Below are 27,145 nucleotides of genomic sequence, written 5' to 3' on the forward strand. Positions count from 1 at the left end.
CCTTCTATCATATGAATTTAAACTCCTATCAGCAATGTATACATAGGAATGTCTATTTCTCCAAAGCCTTTCTATCAGTGTGTATTGTTAGACAATTGAATTTTTGCAAACTGATAGGTGAAAATGGTATCTTAGTGTAATTTATATTTGCCATAATCTTATTATGAATGATGTTGGACATCTCTTTGTATATCTAAGGCCTACTTGTATTTATTTATCATGAACTGTCTGCTCATGAGCTTTGCTTCTTCTTTATTTAAAACATTTAAAATTGTATAGCCAGTTAAATTTTCTACTTTTAAGAATCTTGCGGGTACTTCTTGAGTGGGTTGATTTAAGAGCCAGTCTTTTGAGCCACAAAGTAAATCTAAATAAATTTCAAAACATAGACACGTAATAGGATATATTCCCTTATAACTTGGAAATAAAACTAGAAATTAATATCGAAAGTTTTTTTTTTTAAACTAACTTAACCTCTTAGAAATAAACAGTCTCAACACTTTCTTAAATAACTTTTAGGCCAAAGAGGAGATTAAAACTTCAGTTAAAGAATATTTTTAAAAATGGTGTTTACACTATTATATATAAAACTTATGAGTTGTATTCACTGCCTCAAATGGCTTCTTATTAAATAAGAAGTACTGATCTCAGCAAGTTGTTGCTGTACAGTGATGTACCAGTACAGCAAAACAGTGATGCTTTCACCTATCTTTCATGACTTTGAAATGATTAAATGTATTGCGTGTTTATTGCATGCCAGGACCTGACGGTAGCTTCTCAATAATGATAGCTACTATGATCATTAACTCTATTACTGCCTAAAGAAAATAAGAAAATTCACAAAGATTAAAGCAGAAATAAATACATTAAAAATGAGAATACTTGACTTGATGAATAAATCTAGACTAGTTCTTTTGGGAATGCAAACCAACTACAAAATAGCTAACTGTCTAGCTGGTCTAAAATAGATGAAAAAAGAAAATAGCAACACACAAATTTAAGTATAGAAAAGACATATAAATATAGAGATAAAGACGATTAAACAACGACTAATGTGTGCTATTTTCAACTCAAGGTATTAAACTGAAATTTTTATTTGAAATGGATTATTTTATAAGAAAGATAATCACCAATTTAAAAAAAAATTTATTTATTAATTAAAAAAATTTAACAAATGAACTAAAACATCAACATATATAATCAGTAATTCACAATATCATCACTTAGTTGCATATTCATCATTTCTTAGAACATTTGCATCAATTCAGAAAAAGAAATAAAAAGACAATAGAAAAAGAAATAAAACGAAAACAGGAGAAAAAGAAGATTATACATACCATACCCCTTACCCCTCGCTTTCATTAGCATTTCATACTAAATTTATTTTAACATTTGTTTTCCCTATTATTTATTTTTATTCCATGTGTTTTAATCGTCTGTTGATAAGGTAGATAAAAGGAGCATCAGACACAAGGTTTTCACAATCACACAGTCACATTGTGAAAGCTGTATCATTATACAATCATCTTCAAGAAACATGGCTACTGGAACACAGCTCTACATTTTCAGGCAGTTCCCTCCAGCCTCTCTACTACATCTTGACTAACAAGGTGATATCTACTTAATGCATAAGAATAACCTCCAGGATAACCTCTCAACTCTGTTTGGAATCTCTCAGCCATTGCCACTTTGTCTCATTTCACTCTTCCCCACATCACCAAATTTAACTTGAGAGAGGAAACCTGAACAGATCAATAATATGGGATGAATTGAGAAAGTTCTCAAAGAATTTTCTCTCCAAAAGGTTTTGGATCGAGATGGTATTGTAGACAGGTATTTTAAACATTAAAGGAACAGATTTCATGCTATTTAAACTGTTTATGAGAAAAGAAAACTATGGGACTCTTCCCAATTAGTTTAACAATGTTCAAAAGATCCTCATGTAAAAAAAGAGTCGGAGAAGGGTGCATTGGGGTGGTTCAGTGGTAGAATGCTTGCCTGCCATGCGGGAGACCTGGGTTCAATACCTAGACCATACTCTCCCGATCCCCCTCCCCCCAAAAAAAGCCAGAGGAATAAAATGCAGAAAAGAATAGCGGCATTATTCCTTATGAATATAGAAGTAAAGATTTTAAACAAAATACCATTTTCGACAACTTGAATGCAAGCACTTTGTTAAAAAAAGAATTTACTATAGCCTAGAATGAGTTACTTTAGGAATGCAAGGATGGCTCATTTTAGGAAATTCATTTATTCATTCAGCCTTTGTTCAACCAAAGTTCAGTATGTGCCAAACTTTGTCTAGAGATAAGGATACTGTGAGGAATAAGCTCTTATCTTGTTACTGGGCCAGAGAACATTTTCAACGCATGTTAGCTATTCTTACTTCTTATCTCAGTCTCACTCATCTTGTTAAGGAAATGGACCATTGCAGGCTAGTGAGGGAGATACAGACAGGAATCTATGGGGGAATTGAAAGAAGTTCAAAATGGCTTGAGTGTGGAGTGTATGTAGGGTTGAAAGATCATTCTGGAGAGCTAAGGAGAGACTAGATCATGCATGGGCTCCATTTAGGATTTTGGATTTTATCCTATGACTAGTGGGGAGCTACTGAAGCAAAATGCTGTGATCCAGTTTGCACTGTAGCAAGGCCACCCTGGCTAGAGTGAGGAAAATGGCATGGAGGGAAGAGGCAAGGCTAGAAGCAGGAGCAAGAGTCAGGAAGCTGTTATAATGAGCCAGGTGATTATCACAGGCAATAATTCAGGTAGGAGAAGATGATGACCAGGTTGTGTGGTGGGAATGGAGCTCCAAGAGCTGGGCAACCCAACAGCCCTGATGAGACCTGAACAGGGTGGCTTGTTCTGAGGATGAAGTGGGTGGAAAATTCCGGAACACCTGGGGCAGACTGACATTAAGAAAGGCAGCTAAAAAGGTTAACAAAGTCTTTACTGCTGATGAAAGGCAAATATTGTAACAATTTCAATGACTTAAAACAAATATGCTTAAGATCCTAAAAAGATAAAGAAGAATAACAGCTATAAAATGGCTGACAAATTATGATACAGAGAAACGACTCAAGAGCACATGGATATAAAGACAATTATTGGAAAGAAAAAAAAATTGTTGAAGTAATGCAACTCAGTACATGGAATAAAATCTAATCTATTCAAAGAGTGAATCTGTGAGTTGGAAGATAATTTCAAGGAATTCATCCAGAACACAGAGCAGGTAAAGAGGTGAAATAAATGGGAAAGGAGATAAATTGTGAGAACGAGAGACTGAGTGGTGGTAGCCTTTGTCTGATAGGAGATCCAGAAGGACAGAACAGAGAGAATAGTGGAGAACAAATATCCAAAAACATATGGCTGAGAATTTTCAGAATTGAAGAAAGCACATACTATAGTGCTGAGCAGGATTTTAAAACAAAAACAGTGCTTCTAGATACTTTGGAGTGAAACAAAAGAACATCAAAAATAAAGATAAATCTAAAAGCTGCCTGAGGATAAAGACAGATGATCTATGAAATTATGACAGCTAGACTGAGAGCAGACTTCTCATCAGCCATGGTAGTTGCTGGAAGAAAATAGGATAATGTCTTTGAAGTGCCGAAAAAAGAAAGAAAACTCTTAACCTAAAAGTCTGTACCCAGAAAAATTGTCAGTAAAAATACTCTCTGAAAGAATAACTAAAGGATGTACTTCAGCCAGAAGAAAAGGGAACTTGGAATGAAGGATGCAGTTGAAGTGGCAAGAGATAGATAAATTATGTTGATGAATTTAATTATTGATTGGAAAAAAGGTAACTTTTATGTGTTTAAAAAGAGGGTGGAACTAAAATTGACCCCCACTACTCCACCCTCAGACAGAGATAAACAACTTTCGAGTTTGTTGAACAAATATGTAAATGTTTATTGGAAGTTATAGAAATGTACTGTACAGCTTCCAAATCAGCAGAAGGATGAAAAGAGAATTAAAACAAGACAAAACAAAATAACCTTATTCAACTGAAGGCAGGAAGGGAAGGGAAAAAAGGAAGCAAACTCTGGATAATAGAAAACACAAAATAATAGGAAAAATTCCAAATATATTAGTAATCACAATAAATAATTAAATTTGCCTGTTAAAATATCAGACCATCAGATTGGATTAAAAAGCCAGCTATATTCTGCTTATGAGACATACCTAAAGCAAAATGATGTGAAAGATTTAAAAATTAAAAATGGAAAAAAAGGGTGGGCCATGGTGGCTCAGCAGGCAGAGTTCTCGCCTGCCATGCCGGAGACTGGGCCTGCCCATGCATAAAAAAGAAAAAGAAAAAGATACATTTGGAAAAAACCCAAGAAAGTTGGCATAACAATATTAATATCAGATGAAATAGAATTTTAGAAAAAAGGCATTAGTAGAGATAAATGGAGCACTGCTTTGCAACTTGAGAATCCTTCCCCACTCCTGATGTTTCCTGCTGTGTGGAGGGAGCACCCCTGAGTACCTTTGTCCTCTCTCTACCCACCCCCCCCACCCACTTCTCCTTTGCGGAAGAGAAGGAAACGGACCTGAGTTTGGGAGCAAGGACTCAGCAGTGTAGCTCTGGTTCATTCCCCTTTTCTTCTCTTGGGAGTTCACTTCCCTCAGGGCATTCTCCTCTGCTCCCAGTACTAGAAGTCTCATCTCAGTAGACCTGCAGGAAGCTGCCCGCTCCTGCCCAGCACTGCCTGGGACAGGGGTGTAAGCTTGGCGAATTATGGGGTGTAGTTAGAAGACCCATTTCACCCTCACACTGAGCTCTATGCCCCGACCTGGCTTTCGTCAGTAACAAAGCAGATATTTGACTCCCGACTGCCTTACTATTTGTCTTTTTTGTTTGTGTCTTAATTTGTTCAGAACCTGGGCAGGGAAAGATGTCCTTTAGTGGGCGCCTTCAGAGACCCCAGCCTACCTGATGATGAAGAGAGAGAACAGTTTATCTGGAAGATGTCACAGTCATGAACTTGTACTTAATAACACAGCCTTGAATTAAAAAAAAGTGAAAACTGACATAAATATGAGAAGTACATAAAACCTATTATAGTGGGAGATTTTGACACATCTCTCAGAAACCGATGGATCAAGTAGATAAAAAATTATGAGGGTACAGAAGATTTCAGCAATACAGTTAATGAATTTGATCTTGTACTATATGTTCCCTCCACTCAATAAAAGAAAAAACAATGGAACATGAAAAAAAATCCATATTCTAAGTCAACAAATTTCAAATAATATGTAGATCATGTACTCTGAATATAAGACAAATGAACAAGAAATTAACAAAAGACTGAAGAAAAAAGCTCATACATTTGGATAGTTTAAAAATTTCTTTAAATTTTTTTTATTTTTTTATCAAAGAAGTTATAGATTTGCAGAAAAATCATGCAGAAAACACAGAATTCTCATATATCCCCCACCTCCTCAAACACACAGTGAAAAAAAAATCCCCTTTAAATAACTCATAGGCTAACGAGGAAATCACAAAAGAACTGACAAAATATTTAGAATTAAATGACAATGAAAATACTACCTATCAAAATGTGTGGGATGCAGTTAAAGTGGTACTTAGAAAGAAATGTACAGTTTAAAATGCGTTTGTGAAAAAGAATGATTAAATGAATAAGCATGCAACTCAGGAAGTTAGAAAGAAGAAGGAAGGAAATAAAAAAGACAAGAACCAGTGAAGTAGAAAGCAATAATAAAAAAAGAATAGAGATGATCAAAAAACCCAAAAGCTATCTCTTTGAAAAGACTAATAATAGACAAACCTCCAGCTAAGAGTGATTAAAAAAAAAAATGGAAAATACAAATAATAAAGCAATGAAGGAGGGCATACAACTACAGATAGAGACAAAATCATAAGAGAAAATCCAAACAACTTTGTATCAATGCACTTGATGGATAATTTTATAAAAATGTACAGATTACCAAAATTGACCCAATAAAGAGTGGAAAACGTAAACATCCACCATTAAAAAACTGAATTGCTATCCTCCCCCAAAAGACAGCAGGCCCAGAGATTTCATAGGCGTGTTTTAGCAAACCTTTCTGGAACAGAAAATCCCTGTATTATACAGACTGTTTCAAAGAATGTATAGCTAGCTACCCAGCAATTTTATGAGGCGTGAATCATCCCTTGATACCAAAATTTGTCAAGGGAAATGCAAGACAAAAGAGTAGGTCAGTGTTGCTTTTAAACATAGACGTGAAATATCTAAATAAAATATAAATAAATTAAATTTGGCAGGATATTAAACATAAAATATCATAACCAAGTGGAGTTTTATCCCTAGAATGTAAAAATGATTCAGTGGAAATGTATTACAACAGGTTAACAGACTAAAAACCATATGATTATCTCAGCAGAGACAGAAAAGCATTCAGGCAAATTCAACACTTTCATAATGTGCTGAATGAATCAGGGAAACAGGCTAAATTTAGAGGCTTATGGTGAATCTCTTTATAAAGCACATTTCCTTCCCATTTATATTTTGAGTTAATCCAGATTTTGAAATATTAGATTTTCTTTTCATGAAAGTTCAATTGTATACCAGAACCCCAGTATATCCAGGAGCATGCCCAATTCTTTGGGGGAATACACAAAACCCTACAAACAACCAAAAATAATGATGAACTTGAAGGTGGCTATTTGCATTTCCCAAGAATAGTTCAGTGGCAGACAGATTTCCCAGGTGGCTTCTTTAAGTATCCACCTACCCTGGGTGCCGAGGTGGGAGTCCATTTTCCCACCACTTGCATGTGGCGTCCAACACATGGGTTGGGTAAAGTGAGGCAGACCTGATGCCTTGGAAAGAGGCAGTTGCCTCTTGCCAAGGGACCTCCCTGGCATGGTCTCGCACACCTTCCTCATTGGTTCCACTTGGTTCCATTTCTCATAGACGACCTTATCTCACCCCCACCCACATGTGCAGGTCCAAAGTGAAAACAGTGCATGAGCGGATCCCCTTGGCCGGACTGAGCAAGTTGCCCAGCGTCCCTCAGATTGCAAAGGTAAAAGCCGATCCCCGAGAGAAGGTGATTCCTCATTTGGCTCAGGCCTGACGAAGGTGGGGGTGCAGGCTTGTCCCCCATGGGCTCTGCCCTTGGGTAGAGGGAGACCACTTTACCTTTGACCCTTGACTCCATGGCTGGAGATGGGGAAGGGCTGTTGGCAGATGCCTCCATCTTCCTCATGCCCTCCCAGTCCCACCCTCGCTGTCGAGGCCGCACAGGAAACAGAATAACCCGCAGTCCCTGGCCCTGAGTAATCCATAGCTAGTTCTGAGACAAGAGAAATTGGCGAAGTTGGGGCTGGATGTGGTTGTTGCTGTAGGAGTCTGGAGGCGGGGAGAGGTGGCCAGGGGAGCCTTAGGCTGTGGATCCAGAATGGAGCCCCTCCCACCAGGAGCTGTCAGCTGGTGGCGGGGTTGGCGTTCCCACTCTGGAACACAGAGAACCCGGGCAGGACCAGCAGTGTGGACAAGAAGAAGGGACGGCTGGGTTGTGTGCGACCTGACCTCCTGGAGCGGGGCTGCCAGGCAAGTGTTCGGTGCCTCAGTGACAGTTGGGCCAGATAGCTTTATGGCATTTTTCTCGTGTCAGAATGGAAAGAGGCTTTGATTGTCCCTCCCCTTGCTTGGTCCGGAACCCCCAGCAATCCTGGTGGACCTGCCTGGGCATACACACGGTGGGCAGCAGAGGCCGGATTCGAACCCAAGCCTCCCTACCCATTGTGCCTTGCCCTCCCCTGCTGCTTTCTTTTGGTGGGTGGAGGAGCCCAGAGGTACTGTATGATGTGGGCCCTGACCTATGTGTTTCTCCCCCTTCTCAGGCTTTCTGTGACGATGCGGTGGGGCTGAAATTCAACCCTGTCCTGTACCCCAAGGTGAGGACCTCCGTGCCCCCCCCCCCCCCGCTTGACCTGGGCGCTGCAGCCGGGCACAGATTTGCATACCTGTGCTGTGGCCTTGCAGGGCGCCCTCTGCACCGTGGTGGGGTTTGTGTGGGGGTGTCTCTGGGATAAACCTCCAGGCCTCGCTGTCTCCCTACCGCTCCATGAACTGGCCTGCTGGGAACCTACCGTCAGCCACGTCTGGATCCCCGTCCCAGCTGAACAGGCCCCCAGCCCGTTTGCAGAGGTGGCAGAGGTGTAGCAACGCTTTGGCTTCTCTCCCTCCCCTAGTCTTACCTCCCTGAGGCTGGTGCTGGGGTGGGCTGGGGCAGGATTCTGCCTACGGTGCGGGTTGGGGGGCTAGGGCAGATCTAGCAGGTCATGGGGGGGCTGGGGGGTGGGGGTGGGAAGACAGAAACCCACTAAGAAATAAAAGGCTGGTCAGACCACAGCTCTGAGGTCTTCAACCCCCTGCCCAGCCTCGGTTAACAAATTGGCTGCTTCTCTGTTATGTGGCCTGATCTTCACCCCAGCTCTCTTGTGGGGTGGAGAAGAGCAGTAATAAAAAGACAAACCAACAAACCCACTTGAACAATTAGAGGGAGGCAGGACTTGAATCACCCACAGACAGTGGAGTGTTTTAAACTGGTCGGCTCTATTTTCCTAAGCCAGCAAGGTCTGGAGAGAGAAAAAATGGCAGCAGAGTTGTGCCTCCAAGCTTTCGGCTGTAAGCAAGGCTGTGGCTAGCGGAGGCCTACTTGACCTGCTTCACAGCCCGTTTCCTGAAAAGTCCCACTTCTGACAACCGGGAACCACGAGGTGGAATGTTTGGTGGGGAAGAGGGCCCTTGTCCTGGCTAGGCCGTCCAGAACTCCTGGAACATCCCTGAAATGTGCACGAGAGGCCCTGACACACAAAGCGCCTGTTTGTCCCTATGCAGTGCATGAGCTGATGGCCGAGGCCTCCTCTGCGCAGAGTTGCACCAAAGCCCGTCCCTTGCAGCAATCTCCTTTCTGCCGTTTGAGAGTCTGTAGGAACTTACAGTCATATGCCACACTGCACCGAACATTCTCTGTCATTCGGAATGACCTTGCTTTTTCTTTTAAACACATGGGCAGGTGCCGGGAATCGAACCCGGGTCTCTGGCACCGCAGGCGAGAACTCTGCCACTGAGCCACCATTGTCCGCCCTGACCTTACTTTTATAATCAAAGCTGAATTCGTGGGGTTTAATCAAACATTAACGCCCCATCCTAAAGGCCGAATTTAACAACATATTTGGCAATTTTTGTTGTCAAATCATAGCCGCCAAGAGAACCCAACAGTGCTTCATCTGCACGGTTCTTTCTACAACTCAGAAAGCCTCAGCCCTGGTAGTAATGCAACAACAGCTGCATTTTCTATATTGAAGGACTGCTTACCGGGACAGTAATCTGACTGAGATATGTGTGTGTGTGTTTGCAATTAGCAGAGTTTAGAACATTCCTTGGAAGGTCTCCATGGCCTGGTGCCTCTCCCTGGCCGAGCAGCTCTTCCCCCCTTTGATTCATCCCAGGCGGGAGTGGAGGGTTTCCTGCAGGGTTGGGTGACCAGCTCCTGTGGGGGAACTGGGAGGGGTCCCTTTCCTTAGGCCTGAGAACCTCACAAAGTTAGGCAATGGGCAGGAACCTGACATTGGCCACCATAGTCCAGCCAACAGGTCATACCTGTTTGTTTTTCCCCTAGCACGACACCTGTTGAGCCTTTCTGTTTATTGCCTAGGGCATCCCAACAGCTGCCCACATCCTCCTCTTTTCCAACAAGCTGGTTCAGTTCTTTGGGTTCCATAAATAACAGTGAAGGTTATGATGATAATGATAGCTGCTTTGTACTCAGCAACATATGGGTCTGATCTCATCGAATCTTTCTAACCACACTATTTAATTTAATTTAATTTAATAAATGGGGAAACTGAACCTCAGAGAAGTTGAGGCTCACCCAAAGCTACATGGACAAGTCATGGTCTCAAAATTAGCTGAGTCCAGGGTTTCTGACATGTGGGGGTAACACAAACTTATAAACCCACTCAAGTGGACTGAAGTATAGTAGAAGTTCTTTGAAACACAATAGAAGAGCAGGTAGAACCGATGGTCAGGGTTTTTTTTTTTTTTTTCTCTTTATACAATATTAGGTTATGCTCCTTCTTAGAGTGGCTTATTTAGAGACCTCTCAATTTATGGATAAAGGGCAGTGACTTGTTTGAAATCATATGGTTGATTAGAAATGGAATTAGAACTAGTCATTCTCACTGACGAATTGCTTGGGTCCCTGCTTTCACTTTTCAAAGCAGAGATAAAACATTGCTGGACTCCCTCTGTGCCCAAGCCTTGGGTGGCATGTACAGATGGAGATGGAATTGGGTGATTCAGATGTTTAGCCACTCCAGGGGGAAGCCCCATTGTTGGGACCTAGCTGAGACCCTGGGCATTGCTTTCTGACCATCTACTTTTTCACTGTCTCATGGGGTGAAAACAGGTGGGGGTACATTGTTTCCCCTCTCATTTGCATGCTCACTTGCCTCCAAATTAATAATGTCTTTTTTCTTCCCATATTTTCCAGGCCTCCCAAATGATTGTGTCCTATGATGAGCATGATGTCAACAACACATTCAAATTTGGGGTCATTTACCAAAAAGCCAGGCAGGTAAGCACCAAGAATCAATAATACTGGGCATGGATCTATACTATCGTTCCTCATTGAGGACTCTTTTTTTGCCCCCATCCTGAGCATAGAAACCCTGCTCTGGGTTCTTAAACATTCTGAACACAACGTCACATTAAAAGTGTGAATTATGCCCAGAATTATGACAGAATCTTCGAGGTGCGCCACTCTTCATGAAAAGGCCTGCAGATCCTTTAAAAGGCGATGTGGTTTTTCTCAGCTTCTGGCCAGCTACCACAGCTTATGTTTACCTCTGGGCTGTTGCTCACAGGAAAAATGAGACTGGAAGTCACGCTCGCCTTCCCCACTGTTCTCCCAGCTGGGATGTAGTTTTTTCTCTCCAAACTTCAGTAGCATGTTGGAGCTGATTGTGTGCATCTCTTCCCAACTTTTGTGTTCAGTGGCATCACGTTGGTTGCTTGAAATCAGTCATGGTGGGATTATTTATGCCATGGAAGTCAGCAAACACCAGGCTTGTTATTTTCCTCCTTCGGAGAACCAGTTGTTAAAAATTGACCACACCACGGCTGCATGCTGAACAGCACACCACTGCTCACCCCCCTTTTTCTCTTGTGGCATGTACCTGCAGCTTTGGAGTTTGTTGGCCAGAATAATGTTTCTCAACATGTATTCCATGGGACACTGGTCTGGTGATATACTCTGTGGACAAAAGACTAGAGGAGTGGTCAGTTGTGTCAATATTTTAAAGACTTTAAAAACCCCCAAGATTAAGAACACTTTGTAATTTTATTTAACTCAGTGTTTCCTGTGCTTATTTGGCCACACAACCTCCATATCTTCCCTGCCACTTTCCTATCGTGAACATTTATTAACATTCTGAGAAGTGGAAGTCTACCAGACATGCAGGTGTCTCCTCATGTAGGTTCCATGAAAGAAGACTCCACACCCGTTTCATCTTTGTAGCATCCAGGACCCTAGTAGGATGACTTCATAAATACACTCAATAATTATTTGTTATGTGAATTAATGAGTGCATAAAAATTTTGGTCCTACTAATAGTAAGTTGATAGTATCTTCTGTTATCTCTCTCTGTGTGTGTGTGTGTGTGTGTGGTGTGCCAATGTCATTCTTGGCTAGATGATAGCATATTTTCTTGTCTGAAGATGTTAGACCACGAGAGAAGTGTGTTCTCTTAAAAACACTCTAAGCGAAGAGTGTAGGATCCAAAGGACCAACACCGATGAATCTTATAATTTAGGAAAGATTATTCAGGGAGCCACTCTAATTATTTTCACATATTGCATTTTTGTTGTGTACAACTCTGCTCATATAACCCCCCTAATTAAAGTTCTTTGCTTGTGAAATTTACCGAAGCAGATCTCATAAGGTGATTACAATCCAATGCTCCAGCAAAGGTATAATTATGGAATGTTAACCATCCACCTCTGAGGAGGAGGCTGTGTGTTGTTTATGTACCTGATGCTGCTGGGAAGACAAAGCCAGGGAGAGAAAAGTCTTTTTTACAAAAGTAGACAGATTGTTGTTTTGTACAGCTGGGGGAACATTTAATATGAACGTTTGTTGCATAAAAGCTCTCTGCTGGTCTTTGGATATAAAAATGCCCCTCCTAACTCTCCTGTTTGTCAGGCCCTGTGCTAGGTGGGTGCTGTGGGGGATACAGCACTGCTGAGACCCCCTTCCCGAGGGTGCGGGCAAGATCAAGGCCAGGATAAAAATAATGCCGATGCCAATGGCCAGCTGGGTTGGGCCCTGGAAGACAGGTGCACACCAAGAGTGTATACTTTGAGTTGTTTTCCCAGCAAGAGATATAGATTGCTGGAAGTAACTGTTCTCCTACATTCTGACCTCATGATCAGGGGCAAACAGGTTGCTTGGCTAGCATTGTTGATGCCTTTTTTTCGTGGTATGCTTTACACCAGGGGCCAGCAAGCTTTTTCTGTAAAGGCCCAGAGAGTAAAGATTTTAGACTTCATGGGCCATATGGTCTCTGTTGCAACCACTCAGCCCTGCCTTTGGTGTATTATAGCAGCCACAGACCATCCATGAATGAGTGGGCGTAGTCATGTTCCAATAAAACTTTATTCACAAAAACAGGCAAGGAGCCGGACTTGGCTCACTAGCCATGGTTTGGTGACCCCTGCTTTTTAGCAGTGTTTCCCCAAACTTCAGACATTTACAAACGAATAAGACATCCGCATCCAGGATATGTATCATATTATTTGTTTCACCATATGCCACCCTGCCCCATACTATTAATTAATATTTTTCTTTAAAAAGGCTTTTTAACCTAAATGCATTTATTTATTTTTATTTTAATGCAATTTTATTGGTATATATATTATATATTCACATACCATGGACTCATCCAACATGTACTATCAGTGGGTTCACAGTATCATCGTACAGCTGTGCATTCATCACAATCGAGTTTTTTTGTGAAATATATACAAAATATACAAAATAAATTTCAAAGCACACTGCAAGAATTAGTTGCAAAAAAAAAAAAACCTATGAAAAAGATTTCAGAGTTTGATATGAGTTACAATTCCACAATTTTAGGTTTTTACTACTAGCTGCTCCAAGACACTGGAGACTAAAAGATATATCAATATAATGATTCAGGAGTCATACTCACTTGTTAAACCCTACCTTCTCTGAATAACTCTACCATATCTTTCTCCTGCTCGTTAGGGTTATTTGGGCTATGCCTGATTTAACTTTTTCATGTTGGAAGGGATTGTTGATAATATGGGAGGGATGGAACTAGTTGATGTTCTGGAGAGGCTGGCCCCTCTGCATTTCAAGCTTAGGATTCCATCTGGAGGTTGTAGGTTTCTGGAAGGTAACCCTAGTGCATGGGACCTTTGTAGAATCTCACATAATGCCCTAGGTGTTCTTTAGGATTGGCAGGAAGGGTTTGGTTGGGATTTGGCAAACCATGATAGGTAGCAATGTCTACCTGAAGCTTGCATAAGAGTAGCCTCCAGAGTAGCCTCTCAACTCTATTTGAACTCTCTCAGCTACTGATAGCTTATTTGTTACATTTCTTTCCCCCTTTTGGTCAGGATGGCATTGTCAATCCCACAGTGCTAGGGCCAGGCTCATCCCTGGGAATCATATCCCACGCTGGAAAGAAGACTTTCACCCCTGGATGTCATGTCCCACGTAGTGGGGGAGGGTAATGATTTCACTTGCTGGGTTGGGCTTAGGAAGTGAGAGGCCACATCTGAACAATAGAAGAGGTGCTCTGCAGGTAACTCTTAGGCATAATTATGGGTAGGCTAAGCTTTTCCGCTACAACTGAAGCTTCACAGGAGCAAGCCTCAAGATCGAGGGCTTGGCCTATTAAACTGGGAGTCCCTAATGTTTGACACAGTATCAGGGGTTTCCTGGTGGTAAAGTTTAATAGTTCTGTATTTTTCTCTTAAAAGGGAATTTTTATATCATTACTCTAAGTGGGAAACCAATATCACTTGCCATGAAATTAAGGTAATTCTACAAAGAAATACTGTATTAGTTAGGGTTCTCTAGAGAAACAGAATCAACAGGGAACACTTGCAAATATAAAATTTATGAAAGTGTCTCACGTGTTCACGGGAACACAGAGTCCAAATCCGCAGAGTAGGCATTGAAGCTGACGATTCCGATGGAGGGTCTGGACGAACTCCACAGGAGAGGCTCACCAGCTGAAACAGGAAGAGCCTGTCTCTTCTGAATCCTCCTTATAAGGCTTTCAGTGATTAGATTAAGCATCATTCATTGCAGAAGACATGCCCCTTTGGCTGATTACAAATGGAATCAGCTGTGGATGCAGCTGGCATGATCATGATCTAATTCTATGAAATGTCCTCATCACAACAGACAAGCCAGCACTTGCCCAACCCCCACTTGGCCAAGTTGACACATGAACCTGACCATGACAAATACTATAGAAACAAAATAAAGGATTGAAATCTTGCAAAATCTCTTGCCTGCTGAAGGCTTGGAACCCAAGGTCTGCTGTCTTTTGTTATAAAGCAAGCGTTAGGAAGGTGGTAAAAAATCACTGTTGGAGATTTTCTTCTTGAAATGATCAGACATGCTGGAGTGACTTCATCTCAACTGCATCCATTCCTTGCAACCTACAGATATTGCAGAGCCTTCAGCCATTTGTAGAGCCTTCTGCCTTTTGCAGAGCCTTCACCTATTTGCAGACTTGCTGCTTGCCTGCAGATCCTGACCCTGTAGGCAGAGCCTGTTGATAAGGCAGGGCCAGTCAGTGTTTTAAGCCTGTCTCTGTTTGCAGAGCTTGCTGCTGTTTTCAGCTTTGCTTTTTTTTTTAAGTTAAACTTTTTATTTTGTGATAGTTACAGATTCTTATTTACTTATAAAGAAACAATACAAAAAGATCCCATGTGCCCTTCACCCAGTTTCCCCCAGTGGTAATGTCTTGCAAAACTATAGTACAATGTCACAATCAAGACATTGGCATTGAAATATCCACCAATCTTATTCAAGTTTTCCCAGTTTTCAGGCAGTCATGTGGGAGTGGATGTGAGTTGTATATAATTTCATCACACGTGCAGGTTCCAGAGTCAAGATACAAAACAGGCACACAAAGGATACCTGTGCTGCCCTGTGGTCCATTTCCTTCCTGCCTCTTTGCCCCTCCTCTACCAGGCCTTAACCCCTGGCGATTTCTAATATTTTATCATTTCAAAAATGTTAAATAAATGGAGTCATAACACTATGACTATATATATATATAATCTTTTGGGATTAGCTTTTTTCCCACAAAACAAGATTCATGAATGTTCTCGTGTTCTATTGATAGTTCACCCTTTTTATTACTGAGTGGTATTCCACAGTATGTATGAGCCATAGTGTGTTTAACCCTTCATCTCCTGGAGGACATCTGAATTGTTTCCAGGTTTTGGGTATTATGAATAAAGCTGCTGTGGACATTAGTATGCAGGTTTTTGTGTAAATATGGTTTTTGTTTCTCTGGGATAAATGCCCAGGGCTGCAATTACTGGGTCCTATGAGAGTTGTATGTTTACTTTTATAAGAACCTGCCAAACTGTTTTCCAGAGTATATGTACTATTGTGCATTCTCACCAGCAATGTAGGAAGGAGCCATATCCTCTACGTCCTTGTCAGCATTTGGTGTTGCATCTGTTTTTTATTTACACCATCCAGAGAGATGTGAATTGGTATCTCGTTGTGGTTTTAGTTTGCATTTTTCTAATGGCTGTTGATGTTGAACATCTTTTCTTGTGCTTATGTGCTACCTGTCTATCCTCTTCAGTGAAATGTATATTCATGTCTTTTGCCCATTTTAAAATTGGATTTTTTTTTTACTGTTGACTTAAAAATTTTTTATTTCCTTTAATAGCTTTATTGAGATAGAATTCACATACAATGTAATTCACCCAGGTCAATGTATAAGTCAGTGGCTGTTAGCATATTCACGGAGTTGTGGAATCACCACTACAAGCTATTTTAGAACACTTTCATCACCCCAACAAAAAACCCATTAGCAGTCACTCACCATCCCCACCAAGCCCCTAGCCCCGGGCAACCACTAATTTACTTTCTGTCTCTCTCTATTTGCTTACTCTGGACATTTCATATAAATAGAATCATACAATGCGATTTTTAAAATGACTGTTTGTCATTATGTTTTCAAGGTTCATCTATATTGTAGCATGTATCAATACTTAATTTGTTTTCATTGCCTAATAATATTTCATTGTATGGATGAGCCACATTTTGTTTATCCAGTTGTCAGTTGATGGGCATTTGGATCGTTTCAACTTTTTGGCTTTTGTGAGTGATCTTCTATGCACATTCGTACCCAGTTTTAATGTGGACATAGATTTTCATTTCTCTTGAGTATTTTATATACCTAGGAGTGGAATTGCTGGATCATATGGTAACTCTATGTGTAACCTTTTGAGCAGTTGCCAGATGCTTTCTAAAAAGGCTGTACCATTTTACACCCTCACCAGCAGTGTATGAGGGTTTCAGTTTCTCTGCAACTCGCCAGCCCTTGTGCTGTCTTTCTTTTCTATTATAGTCATTCTAGTAGGTGCGAAGGGCTATCTCATTATGGTTTTGATTCCTGTTGAGTTTTGAGAGCTCTTTATATATGTTGGATACCAATGCTTTATGGGAGTCCAATTACCAAGTTTTCATTTTATAGATTGTGCTTTTGTTATCAAGTCTAAAGGCGCTTTGCCTAAGCTTTGCCTTTTGTACTGACCCATCAGCCTTTGCTAAATAGGAAGACCTCAACGAGCCTGAAGATCCAGCAATCTGGAGTGAGTCTCCATTAATATTTCTTCCAATTGAGGACAGAGCTACTGGCTGGTGATGTGTTGCGAGATGGGGAGAAAGGAAAAAAAGGGGCCAGATATCTGGAAAACTATTTTCATTCTGTTGGCACAAGGAGGCTTTTTCTAACTTCTGCCCTTGTTCCTGTTTCTCTTTCAGACCCTGGAGGAAGAGCTGTTTGGGAACAATGAGGAGAGCCCAGCTTTCAAGGCTTTCTTAGACCTGCTGGGGGACACGATCACACTGCAGGATTTCAAAGGGTGGGTATAGTCGCGCGGGGGCTTCAGCCCCATAGACGAGAGCCTAGTGGAAGGGTGAGGGGCACACAGCTCAGTCCTCGGGGATCGCGTGTGAGAGTTCAAAACACATGCAAGTCATGGGATTGTTTCTCATCCTATGATCGATACTCACTTACCTGCATTCCTAAGGAAAACCTGGTAGAAGGGATAACCCAGAATGGCAGGTTTGCCTCAAGCCTTTGCCATTGGCCTTAGGATGTATGATGAAGTTGCTTCACCCCAGATTAGCCTTCCTAATTATGTCTGGTTCAGACTGAGAATGAAATGAATCTGCTTCCCTATCACTCTCCTGCAGCCATTGGAGGAAGTGGGCACTGCACAGATTTAGGGGGAAATGGCCCATTTTAGATAATACACAGAGAATGGATCATTAAGACTTGGTGTCGATACAATTATCTCTTATGCAGGAATCCACACAGCAGTCTTTGGTTCTCTAAACAGACAAAAAGTATATTGGGGCCTTTGTTTAGGAAAATTCTGGCCGTTGATTTTCCTTGACAAAGGCAAGATTTGGTAAGGGCCTTCAGACCTGGCCAGCCTCTGCTGTGCTTGGGGCACGGCATATGGCTGAAGCCTCCTCGAGTTTCCCACTCCAGCAGGATCCCCAAATTAACAGGTGCTCCCAACATCATGTGTGAAAGCATGCAGCCCAGGGCCTGGCATGAACAGGTGTTTGGTAATTGCTTCCTTCCTTGCCCTTTTTCCCTTCCCCTCTTCATTCCTCTTCTTCCTCTCCCTTTAGAGTTACAGCTGCTCTCTGGAGTCAGTCATGCATGGGTTAAAATCTCAGCTCCACCATTTACTAACTCTGTGATTCTGGACAAATGACTTAACGTCTTCAAGCCTCAGTTTCCTTATCTATAAAACAAAGAGATTAAGGTAACATTGATGTCACAGGGTTGTTGAGGAATTGAATGAAATTGCACATTTAAAGCATGTAAGGTAGTGCTACACATAGAGTCAGCCCTAGTAATTCTTGTTATTATGCTTATTATACCAACTTTAGTTGACTACGATGCTGTCATTCTAATATGCATCTTGCTTCCAGAGATGTTAAAATGTGGAAACATGAGGTTGTTGGACTAGATGAAATATAGTATCTTAAAACCAGGAAGGACCCCAGTGATCGTATAATCCTGCTTCTTTATTGTACAGAGAAAGGAAGCTGAGGCCTGGAGAGCATAAGTGACATGCCCCAGCCATGTGCTGACTTTGTGGCAGAAGCAGGTCTGGAGCTTGGCGTGCCCAGCTCCCCATGCAGTGGGTGTTTGCCCATGCTGGGCTGAGCAGGATTCTGGCTTGTGTTACAGTGCTGGGAGACTGACAGCTGCAGTCCATTTTATTTCATTTTCTTAGAGGATCTTTCATCCTCCTCCCCCTGCTGATTAATACGATCTAAAACCAGCAGCCGTGTTTCCATAAAGATAGAGGGGAGCAGCCCCTGGGAGCCCACCCAGTTGCTTAGTGGATAAGCTTCCCTGAACCTCCAAGCCAGGTGCTGCCATGGTTCTGTCTCCATATTAGGGACTAGTTAGGTAGAAGTCAGGGGTCTCTGAAGCTGCTGTGAGGCTGACCACTGTCCTACCAGGATGGCCAGTTTGTCCTAGCTCTGGGCTGAGGGCTGGGACATGGCCTTGCAGAGAGCAGAGGCCTCTGCCTGTGCCCAGCCTTGCGGGCCGTGGGCACCAGGAATGGACATTTGTCTGGGATCATGAACCACGGCCTTCCTTTCCACGTGACAGCCCTGCGTGGAGGGGAGATGGCCAAGATGGAAATGGAGGTTCAGCCTTTGTCTTTTAAAGAATGGATTCTGGGTAGAACACCAAGCCCAGTCTGTTCCAAAGGCAAATTTAGCTGCTCTTCTCGCATCATAATCTCCTGTGCCCTCTGTACTCTGACGCCTTCTCCTCGTCCATCGCCCTGCCCCATATCCTTTGGGAAGACTGCACCAACTTACCTGTTTTCCCTCACTCCCTTTCTCTCCGGCTCCTCCTTGTGTGACTGACAGTTTCCGAGGTGGCCTGGATGTGACCCACGGACAGACGGGGGTGGAATCGGTGTACACGATATTCCGGGACAGGGAGGTCATGTTTCACGTCTCCACAAAGCTGCCCTTTACCGAAGGAGATGCCCAGCAGGTAACCTGGCAGGGTGGGTCGTGGGAGCCCAGGGCGGGCAGGGGCAGCCCGTTTTCATCTGTTAGGCTGGGTGGTGTCTTCCCAGCCAGGTTCTACTATGCTTTCTCACTGTCTGCATGGCAGCAGCCCTCTGTGGGGGGCGGGGGAGGGCTCCTGGCTATTTCCCCTTTGACAGTTGGGAAAACTGTAGCTCAGGGTGGTTTAGAAGATTTTCTGGAGATTCCAGACTAGACGAGGTGCCGAGTAAGGAGCAGAGCCCCAGGCATTGCGACCATAGAGGGGGGGTGGGTAAGGGCGTGTGGTGGGGTCTGCAGACCAGGGCTGGAATCCCAGCTTTGCCACTGAGTACATGCCCCTGGGCAGGTCACTTAACCTTGTCGGCCACACTTCCCTTGTCTGTAAAGTGGGACACTGCCTATGTCAGAGTTGTTGTGGGGATTACAGAAGTAAGGTTCTGAATAACAGCTATTTACTATCCAGCCACGCACCTTTTTAGTCCCTTCCTGAACTGGTGATGTAAAGCTCGTTATTGCACGAGGCCCCTGCAACCCCAGCTTTTCTGGTCTCACGGACTCACCTTTCGCCACACTGAGGGCAGAAATTCAGCCTTGACTTCAACCAGGGAAACTGAGATGAGATGTCTGCTTCCATGGTTTCCTTTCTTTCCCTCACATTTGCTGCTTCTGATGGGTGCGTGTCCTCGGAGACTTGGCTCTCGTCTTGCCGAGCCCTGGAAACAGTAGCCTGCCCCTGGCTGCTGCAGCACCATTTGCCCCATCCTGCTCTGCCCCTTTTCAGTCTCTAGGAAAATAAGAATGGTAGGCAGCCCTTTACCCAAACGGTGACCCTTGTGAGCAAGAAACTGGGGAGGGAGCGTACGTGTAAAATTGTAAACAGTGCCGGTCTTCTTGGGAAAAGAAGAAATTGGCAAACAAGACAGTGATTTGGCTCCACGATAACTATTGAATGTTCCAGAAACAAATGGGAGCGGGATTCCTTTTGTATCGAAAGTAGGTTTTCTCTTGGCTATTCACCTTCAGTCTCTGTCCCCTCATGGCCCCTTTCACCACTGCCCCAGCCTGGCCTCAGGGCTGTTTTTCCCTGTGGTTCTCTTGGAGCCTGTTCATGCACATTAAATGGGAAGATACCTTGGCACAGATGTGGCTATTCCTCAGGACTGTATAAATATTAGTTTTCTCTTTCCAAGCAATGAGTGTGTGAGATGGTCCATGTGACATTGTCCAGCATGGGGCCTGAGCTATAGGGGTTGCTCAGTAAATGAGGATACAGAAAGGCCCAGTATAGGGTCTGCGCTTAATAAAGGAATGACTGCACAGGTTAACACCTCGCCAGAGCTTGGTGTATGGAAGAGGCCCAAAATTTGGAATGCATTTCTGATGCTCACTACTCAGAGTTTGGCCAGATGTCACAGGTTGAGGCACCATCCTTCACTGGACCGCCCTGCACTTCAGATACCAACTGCAAGTTTGGGGGTTCCTGGGGCCACCCACACTTCTGACTAACAGGCTACAAATTTGGAGGTTGCCATCACACCCTTAGGTTCGTACTTTGATAATTCGCTAAACTAGAAGACTCACAGAACTCAGGAAAGTGCTATACTTACAATGACAATTCTGTTATAGCAAAAAGGAAACACATAACAGGGAGTCAAAAGAAGAGACCACTGGGCGAGGCCTCAGAGGGTCTCACACGTGAAACTTCTGGAGTCAGGATGTGTTACCTGCCCCCCGGGTCATCTATGTGTATTTACTAACTGGGGAAGCCAACCCGAACTTTGGTGTCCTGCATTTTCGTTGGGGTTTCCTTGTGTAGGCATGACCGATGCAATCAAAGCCCATGAGATCGAATTCAACCTCCAGCCTGTCTTCCCTCCTGGAGCTTGGGCCCAAAACCCCAACCCTCTACCCTACCTGGTGTGTCTTTCTGCTGTGGCTGGCCCACCCTGAGTTATCTCTTCCCCATAAACGATCAGGTGTGGTCCAGGGCCCACCATGATTAACGAAGACTGTCTTATCAAATCATGGGAATTTCCCATGTTACCCCCCACCCCCAGGAGTCTGGAAGCCAGATGTCTCTTTGGTGGCCAAATTCCTTACCATGCGCATTTGAAATCATTGCGTGGCTCCCCACACACAGTGGTACTTGGAGGCTTCATGTATGGAAGCGCTGGCACAGCTGGAAGGTGGCTTGCTCCCTCCTCCAGGAGCTCTGCCCAGCGTCCATGCCTCTCTGCATGTGGCACTTGACCCCTTTATGAAATGATCCACCTGCTCATCCCTGCTAATCCGCATCTGCATCAAGAGTTGTCCTGTCCCACTGTCCCCCTCTCCCACCCATCTCCTCTTCCAGGAAGCTTTCTCAGATTACCATCAGGTCGTCTGATTAACCTCCTCTCTGTCTCGGCGGCTGGCTGTCAGGCACTTCGTGGGCAGCAGCTGGTTTCGCACTTGTTGGCTGGTAGCTCTGTTAGTGTTCTCGGGTGGCTTCTCCTGTGTTTGTGTCTCTCCCGGATTAATTACAGGCTTTCTCAGGGCAAGACCTGGCCTCGCCTTTTAAATATTCTCCCCGGGTCCTGAGTCAAGGCTCTGCACACTGTAGAGTCAGTGAGATGCTTAAGATGCTTGCCAGCTTCTCCCTAACAACTTGGGTGGCTTCCCCCCCCCCCCGCCCCTTTTTTTTTTGATGACTTCTAAAGATTGAAAGAAAAATTTCCCTGGAGAGCTGAGTCCCAGGGTTTATGTATAAAGATAAAATAATGGGGAGTTTTTTTTGTGCAGATTATTCTGTTTCCAGGATGTTTCTCTCTGACTAGTAGCAATTGCACACTTTTTGTTTAGCTTCAGAGAAAGAGGCACATAGGGAACGACATTGTGGCTGTCATCTTCCAAGAAGAAAACACGCCGTTTGTTCCAGATATGATTGCCTCCAACTTCTTACATGCCTACATTGTCGTGCAGGCTGAAAACTTGGGCACAGAGACTCCATCCTACAAGGTAAGGAGAAAGCCTTGCTGGAGGAAGGGGTGGGTCCAGCTGCCTCCTCGAGCATTTTATGGATTCGGCGACATCCGTAAAATGTCGGACCTCGGCTCAGAACAGCTGCTCAGACCCTGTTCCAAAATGGTACCCGTAGCCTTCGTGTTGGTTTAAACAACGTGATACATTTCCCACGAGTTCTCAGGTTTCTGGGATTTGGGGCTGGAGTCTAGGTGAGCACATTGTGAGGTCATCGCATCCATCTTCTGCCTCCAGGCTCAGCAGCCTCTGACTCAAGGGCTGAGAAGCCCTGAGTGCCCTTGTCTTTTGGGAATCTGGTGGTGCTATCTGCTAGCGTAGGGAAGATCCAGAAGACAGAGAAAAAGAGAAACAAAGTGGAGAGGGTTATCAGGAATGGAGAGGGGAAGAAGGGTGGCAGCAAACAAAGGAAAGAAAGAAAAGGACAAATGTCTAAGGTGGAGAGGAGGGGGCCTGTTGACGCTGGGAACTGGGCAGGACCCTCTGGTCTCACTATTCTGGACAAATGATTGATCTTCTTTGGAAGACTTCTAGGAGGCAGGGGCTACAAGCATTTGGGTCCAAGTCTCCTGATCAGTAGGTGTTGGTCGGGTTGGCTCAAAACCTGCACTGATGTAGAGGGGCTGTGAGAGTGGAACTCCTCACCCTCAGCAGCTTTCCCCACGCTCAGTCTTGATGGTTGGCAATTGCTAGCCCTCATTGCCTCTTCTCCACGTGAAACCATCCCATTCTTTTGGGCAATGGTGTCTCTATATCACAGTGTTGTTGGAGAAGGTGGGGGCCGAGGGATAACTTGGATTTTCAAGGTAGATGTTAGGTGATCTCTGAACCTCTCCCAGATGTATGGAAAATGATGTTGGTATACTTTGCATTTTCTGGGGAGACAGGCCGTTCAAATTCTTGGAGGTCTCCCTGCTGTCCAGAATGTTAGCAACTACAGACCTAAGGGAGAGAAAAAAGAAAGTTCCTCCATTGCTAATGAAAAACAGTGAGGCCTGGAAATGTTTCCTGTAAAATAATTCAGGCCTATGCTGTTTAAGCTGAGATTCACAAAGCTATAGTACCTCATGACCGTCTTCATGAAGTGTCAGTTTTATTCAAAGATTTGGGAAAAGCAAATGATACTATCTAATTGTTATATCAGTACAAACTCAGGTATATTAAGTGCAAAGTTTACATCGACTTTTAAAATCAAATGTGAGATTTAAAAAACAAACCCTCTCTTGTCTTGAGGTGAGCTGATTCCTTTGTGCACATTTTTACTTCTCTGCCATTGAGCAATTTCAGCCAAAAGGTTGGAGACACCCTAGTCTGGGCATTTTTTTTTGAAGGCTGTAAGATTGTCTGTTTTGGTTTGAGATGGACATTCATTCCCCACAGCTTAATTTGGTGGTGGAAGGAAGTAGATTCATTCAGTGCCTGCTGTGTTCTGGGCGCCGTGCTGGGGATGGGGGGCATGCAGAGGGGTTGGGCAGAGTCAGCCTTCGTGAACTTCCTGACCCAGAGAAGGGTCATGAGAGCCGGTGCATGCAGGTCAGCCCCTGGGAGCTCAGGGGTCTGTCCTAAAGTCAAGTGGGGTGTAAGGAAGCTCCCAACCCTGCCAAGTGACCATCTGTAAATACCTTGTTTGAGGGGCCTCTGCTGGCAGGTGAGGCCTCTAGTGGACCTGCAGGAAATGAATCTCAGCACCTGGCTCTTCCACTTTCCAAGAGCTTGGTGGAGTGGTGCGCCCAACCAAAGAGACCTGCAGCCACCCCACCCCACCTCCAGCTTTGGTCCTAGAAGTCTTGACACAGTCTTCCAAGCAGCAGACTGTGGTCCAGGGAGATGCACCGTCCTAGGAGAGGTAGTGGGGAGTAGAGAGGCAGGGCTTCCAAGAAGAGCAGAGCAGAGTCTCTGGGACATGGGACCTTCTACTCCACCCTTCAGGCAAAAACCGAGCCTGGAGGATGAGAAGTGTGAATGGGGGTCAGAGAGACAGAGGGCAGGGAGGGGAATCAGCCTTCCAAAATGCTCCCCAAGGAGCTGTCTACACTGCAGCAGCATCCCATGTAGTGAGGAGGCTGCCAGAGGATCTGATTAGAACCCTTGGCCGGTCCAGAGTGAAATGGAAACTTGGCTGAGCCCTGCCAGGTGAGAGTTTCCCAAGGGCTGAGCAGGGCCCTGGGAAGCTGCCCCTAGCAGCGGGGCTGAGGGCAAAACTGCAGGAAAGGGTCACAGACTGAGAGGCCCCAGAGCCTGGGGTTCTGGTCTCCAACCCTGGGTCTGTGACCTTGGGCCAGTTCCTCCTCTCTCTGGGCCTCTGTTTCCGCCTGGGTGAAAGGCGAAAGCTGGACTAGATGACTTCCGAGTCGCCTTCTGCCCCTGACAATCTGTGGGAGGGGAAGGAAGAGTTGTTGAGAAAGAGGAGGGGCGTGTGTGTGTGGTGGTTTAGGAAGTGATTTGGGGAAACTCTGGTGGTTTCAGGTGCCCCTTATTAGGTGAAGATCAGCAGAGATCGGGGGGACGAGGATCGCGCCCCTTCCTGGGTGCTTGCTCGGTGCCAGGCACTGTGCTAGGCCCTTAGAAGCACGATCTTCTTACTTCCTAACAACCAGCGGGTGAGGCAGGGTCCCTCGTTAGCCCTGCTTTGTAGGGAGCAGATCGAGGTTGAGAGTTCAAGTTCCTTAACGGCCCAAGGCCACGTCCCAGGGCCGGAGGTGGTGGGGCTGGAATCCATGCCCAGGTGGGCTTGGCCCCATGGACTCAGGTGTACTCAGGTGCAGGAAACATCATGTTGTATTACTTTTCAGAAACGTAGTCATCACCCTGCCAGGTTGGAAGGAAATTCCGGCTGAGCCACTGCTATAGGACTCCTTCCCCTCCTTCTCTAGGGGGCAACCCACCTCTACTCCTGGAGCCCTGTCTCAGGAGTCCTGTGCAAAGCTGACCATCTGGGGAGGACCCCCGTCTCTGTGCTTCTCGCCCTTTCTTATCACTACTGACTTGTTGCTTGAACAGCCCTTTGTGTTCCTCTGAGCGTCCAGGCCACACTGGGACACAGGGGTTTTGTCTCAAGTTCAGAGCCCTCCGTGGGGTTCTTTATTTCTCACACTACCCCACTGCTTCATCTTTCTAGAATTGAAGACTCTCGTCCCCTGAGTCCCCTGCTTCTGCCCCTCTCCTCCCGAGGCTGCCCCTGCCTCCTCGCCGCCGGGAGGACCTAAGCCAACCCCTCACTGAATTTAGAAAACAGGAAGGCCGGTTGTGTTGAGGCCACTTCTGCTTTCAGTTCGGCAAGCCAGATATCCCCAAGAGAAGGGGACTGCCTTCTGGTAATAGACTGGGGAGAGGGATCAGGGCGAGGGTAAAGGTATGTGACGGTCACAGGGGCGGACCTGCCCCACTGCTTCTCTAATGTGGATGTCACAGTGGGTTCGTCTGGCTGGGAGACTTGCGTGAATTCAGGAACACCTTGGAAACCAGCTCTGCCCACCGTGCCCTGGCAGGGACCACGCTGATGCGGGCATGAGCAGGAAGTGGGGTCGGGTTGGGACAGCTGGGGAACTGGTGAGAGCTGGATCCAGCCTCCATCCACTTGCCCATCTGCCTGCCTCTTGGGGAAGCCAACCCCCCACATCCCCCCAGCCCCAGGATCCGACTCTGTGGGTGGAATTCTCGACTGGGCAGGTGGTGAGGGAACTGTGTTGAACAGATGGAACCCAGCCAGAAACCTCATCAGCCAAACGCACACCATTTCCTGACTCTAGGCGCTGCGATTTGGGCTGTGCAGGTAGCCTTGAGCTTGGGAAAATGAGGCTGTGTTGACCACCTCTCTCTGGCTCTCTCCTCCTCCAGACCTTGGCAGGGCCTTTCCTTGGCGTGCCTCCAAGCTGCCTGCTCTCCCAGTCTGGCAGAACCCCTGCATCTGCCCTACTTTACAGGCCAGGGAGCTGGTGGTGTGCCAGCGCTGAGCTCACATCAGTGGCCACCAGGGAAGAGAGAGGGCAGTCTCCTGAGAGCCTTGCAACCTTGTGGGTTGAGAATGGGTGAAACGAGGGCACCTCTGTGCAGGGATAAGTGGACGTGTAGGCTGGGCTTGAGCTTGGGAGATAGCCAAGCAGAGCACCTTGATGCTCCTTTCCCACCCACAATTTTCAGACTGGGCCCGTGAGCTCTGTTAGTTCAAACCTCACGCAGCCTGGCTGACCCTGTGTGTGGGCCCAGGGCCCCAACACAAGGCCACTGACTGCCCAAAAGTTCCCAGGTACTTGGAGCAGTTGCAGATTCCTGGCTGCACCCCAGAGTTTCTGATCCAGTGGTTTGGGGTGGAGCACACTCAAAGTGATTCAGATGTATGGCCAGTTTGGGGGTCACCGTGGTAGGAAAAGAACTATAGAGCAGGGTTGGGAGAGGTCTGGGTTCTCGCTCATCTTTGTGGTTGGCTAGCTGTGTGACTTTGGAGAAATCACTCCATGTCTCTGGGCATCTGTTTCCTCATCAGTACAACACAGATAATGATTTTCTTCAGGCCTTCTCCTTACTTCACAATCAAATGGGGTAATGAGAAGACATCTTCTGGGCACTTGTACTGTATTGCAGTTAGGGTACTGGGCTGCTCCTCTGCCCTGTCATGGTCTCCTTGACCTCATTTGCTTCTGGCCTCCAGGCATGCAGATGAGGGAATGCAGATGGCTCTGCACAGCCCATCCCCACTTCTAGGACCGTGATCAGTGCCTGCCCTGGCTCACAGGAGCCTTGTATTTCTGTCCTGGGATAGG

General features: G+C 45.1%; 1 protein-coding gene across 8 annotated transcripts in view; it reads left to right on the top strand.

The window, feature by feature from the left end:
- Window positions 1-27,145, top strand: part of RAP1GAP2 (RAP1 GTPase activating protein 2) — a 232,699-nt gene that overhangs the window by 177,752 nt on the left and 27,802 nt on the right. For all 8 annotated transcript variants that reach the window (XM_077165552.1, XM_077165549.1, XM_077165546.1 and 5 more), the window contains 6 exons: window positions 6,959-7,037; window positions 7,858-7,911; window positions 10,515-10,598; window positions 17,073-17,173; window positions 19,221-19,350; window positions 22,209-22,364. In XM_077165552.1, the coding sequence (XP_077021667.1) occupies window positions 6,959-7,037; window positions 7,858-7,911; window positions 10,515-10,598; window positions 17,073-17,173; window positions 19,221-19,350; window positions 22,209-22,364 (604 nt within the window). The remainder of the gene's footprint in view (window positions 1-6,958; window positions 7,038-7,857; window positions 7,912-10,514; window positions 10,599-17,072; window positions 17,174-19,220; window positions 19,351-22,208; window positions 22,365-27,145) is intronic.

This window comes from Tamandua tetradactyla, chromosome 6 (genome assembly GCF_023851605.1).
Source record: "Tamandua tetradactyla isolate mTamTet1 chromosome 6, mTamTet1.pri, whole genome shotgun sequence".
Classification (NCBI taxonomy): Eukaryota; Metazoa; Chordata; class Mammalia; order Pilosa; family Myrmecophagidae; genus Tamandua; species Tamandua tetradactyla.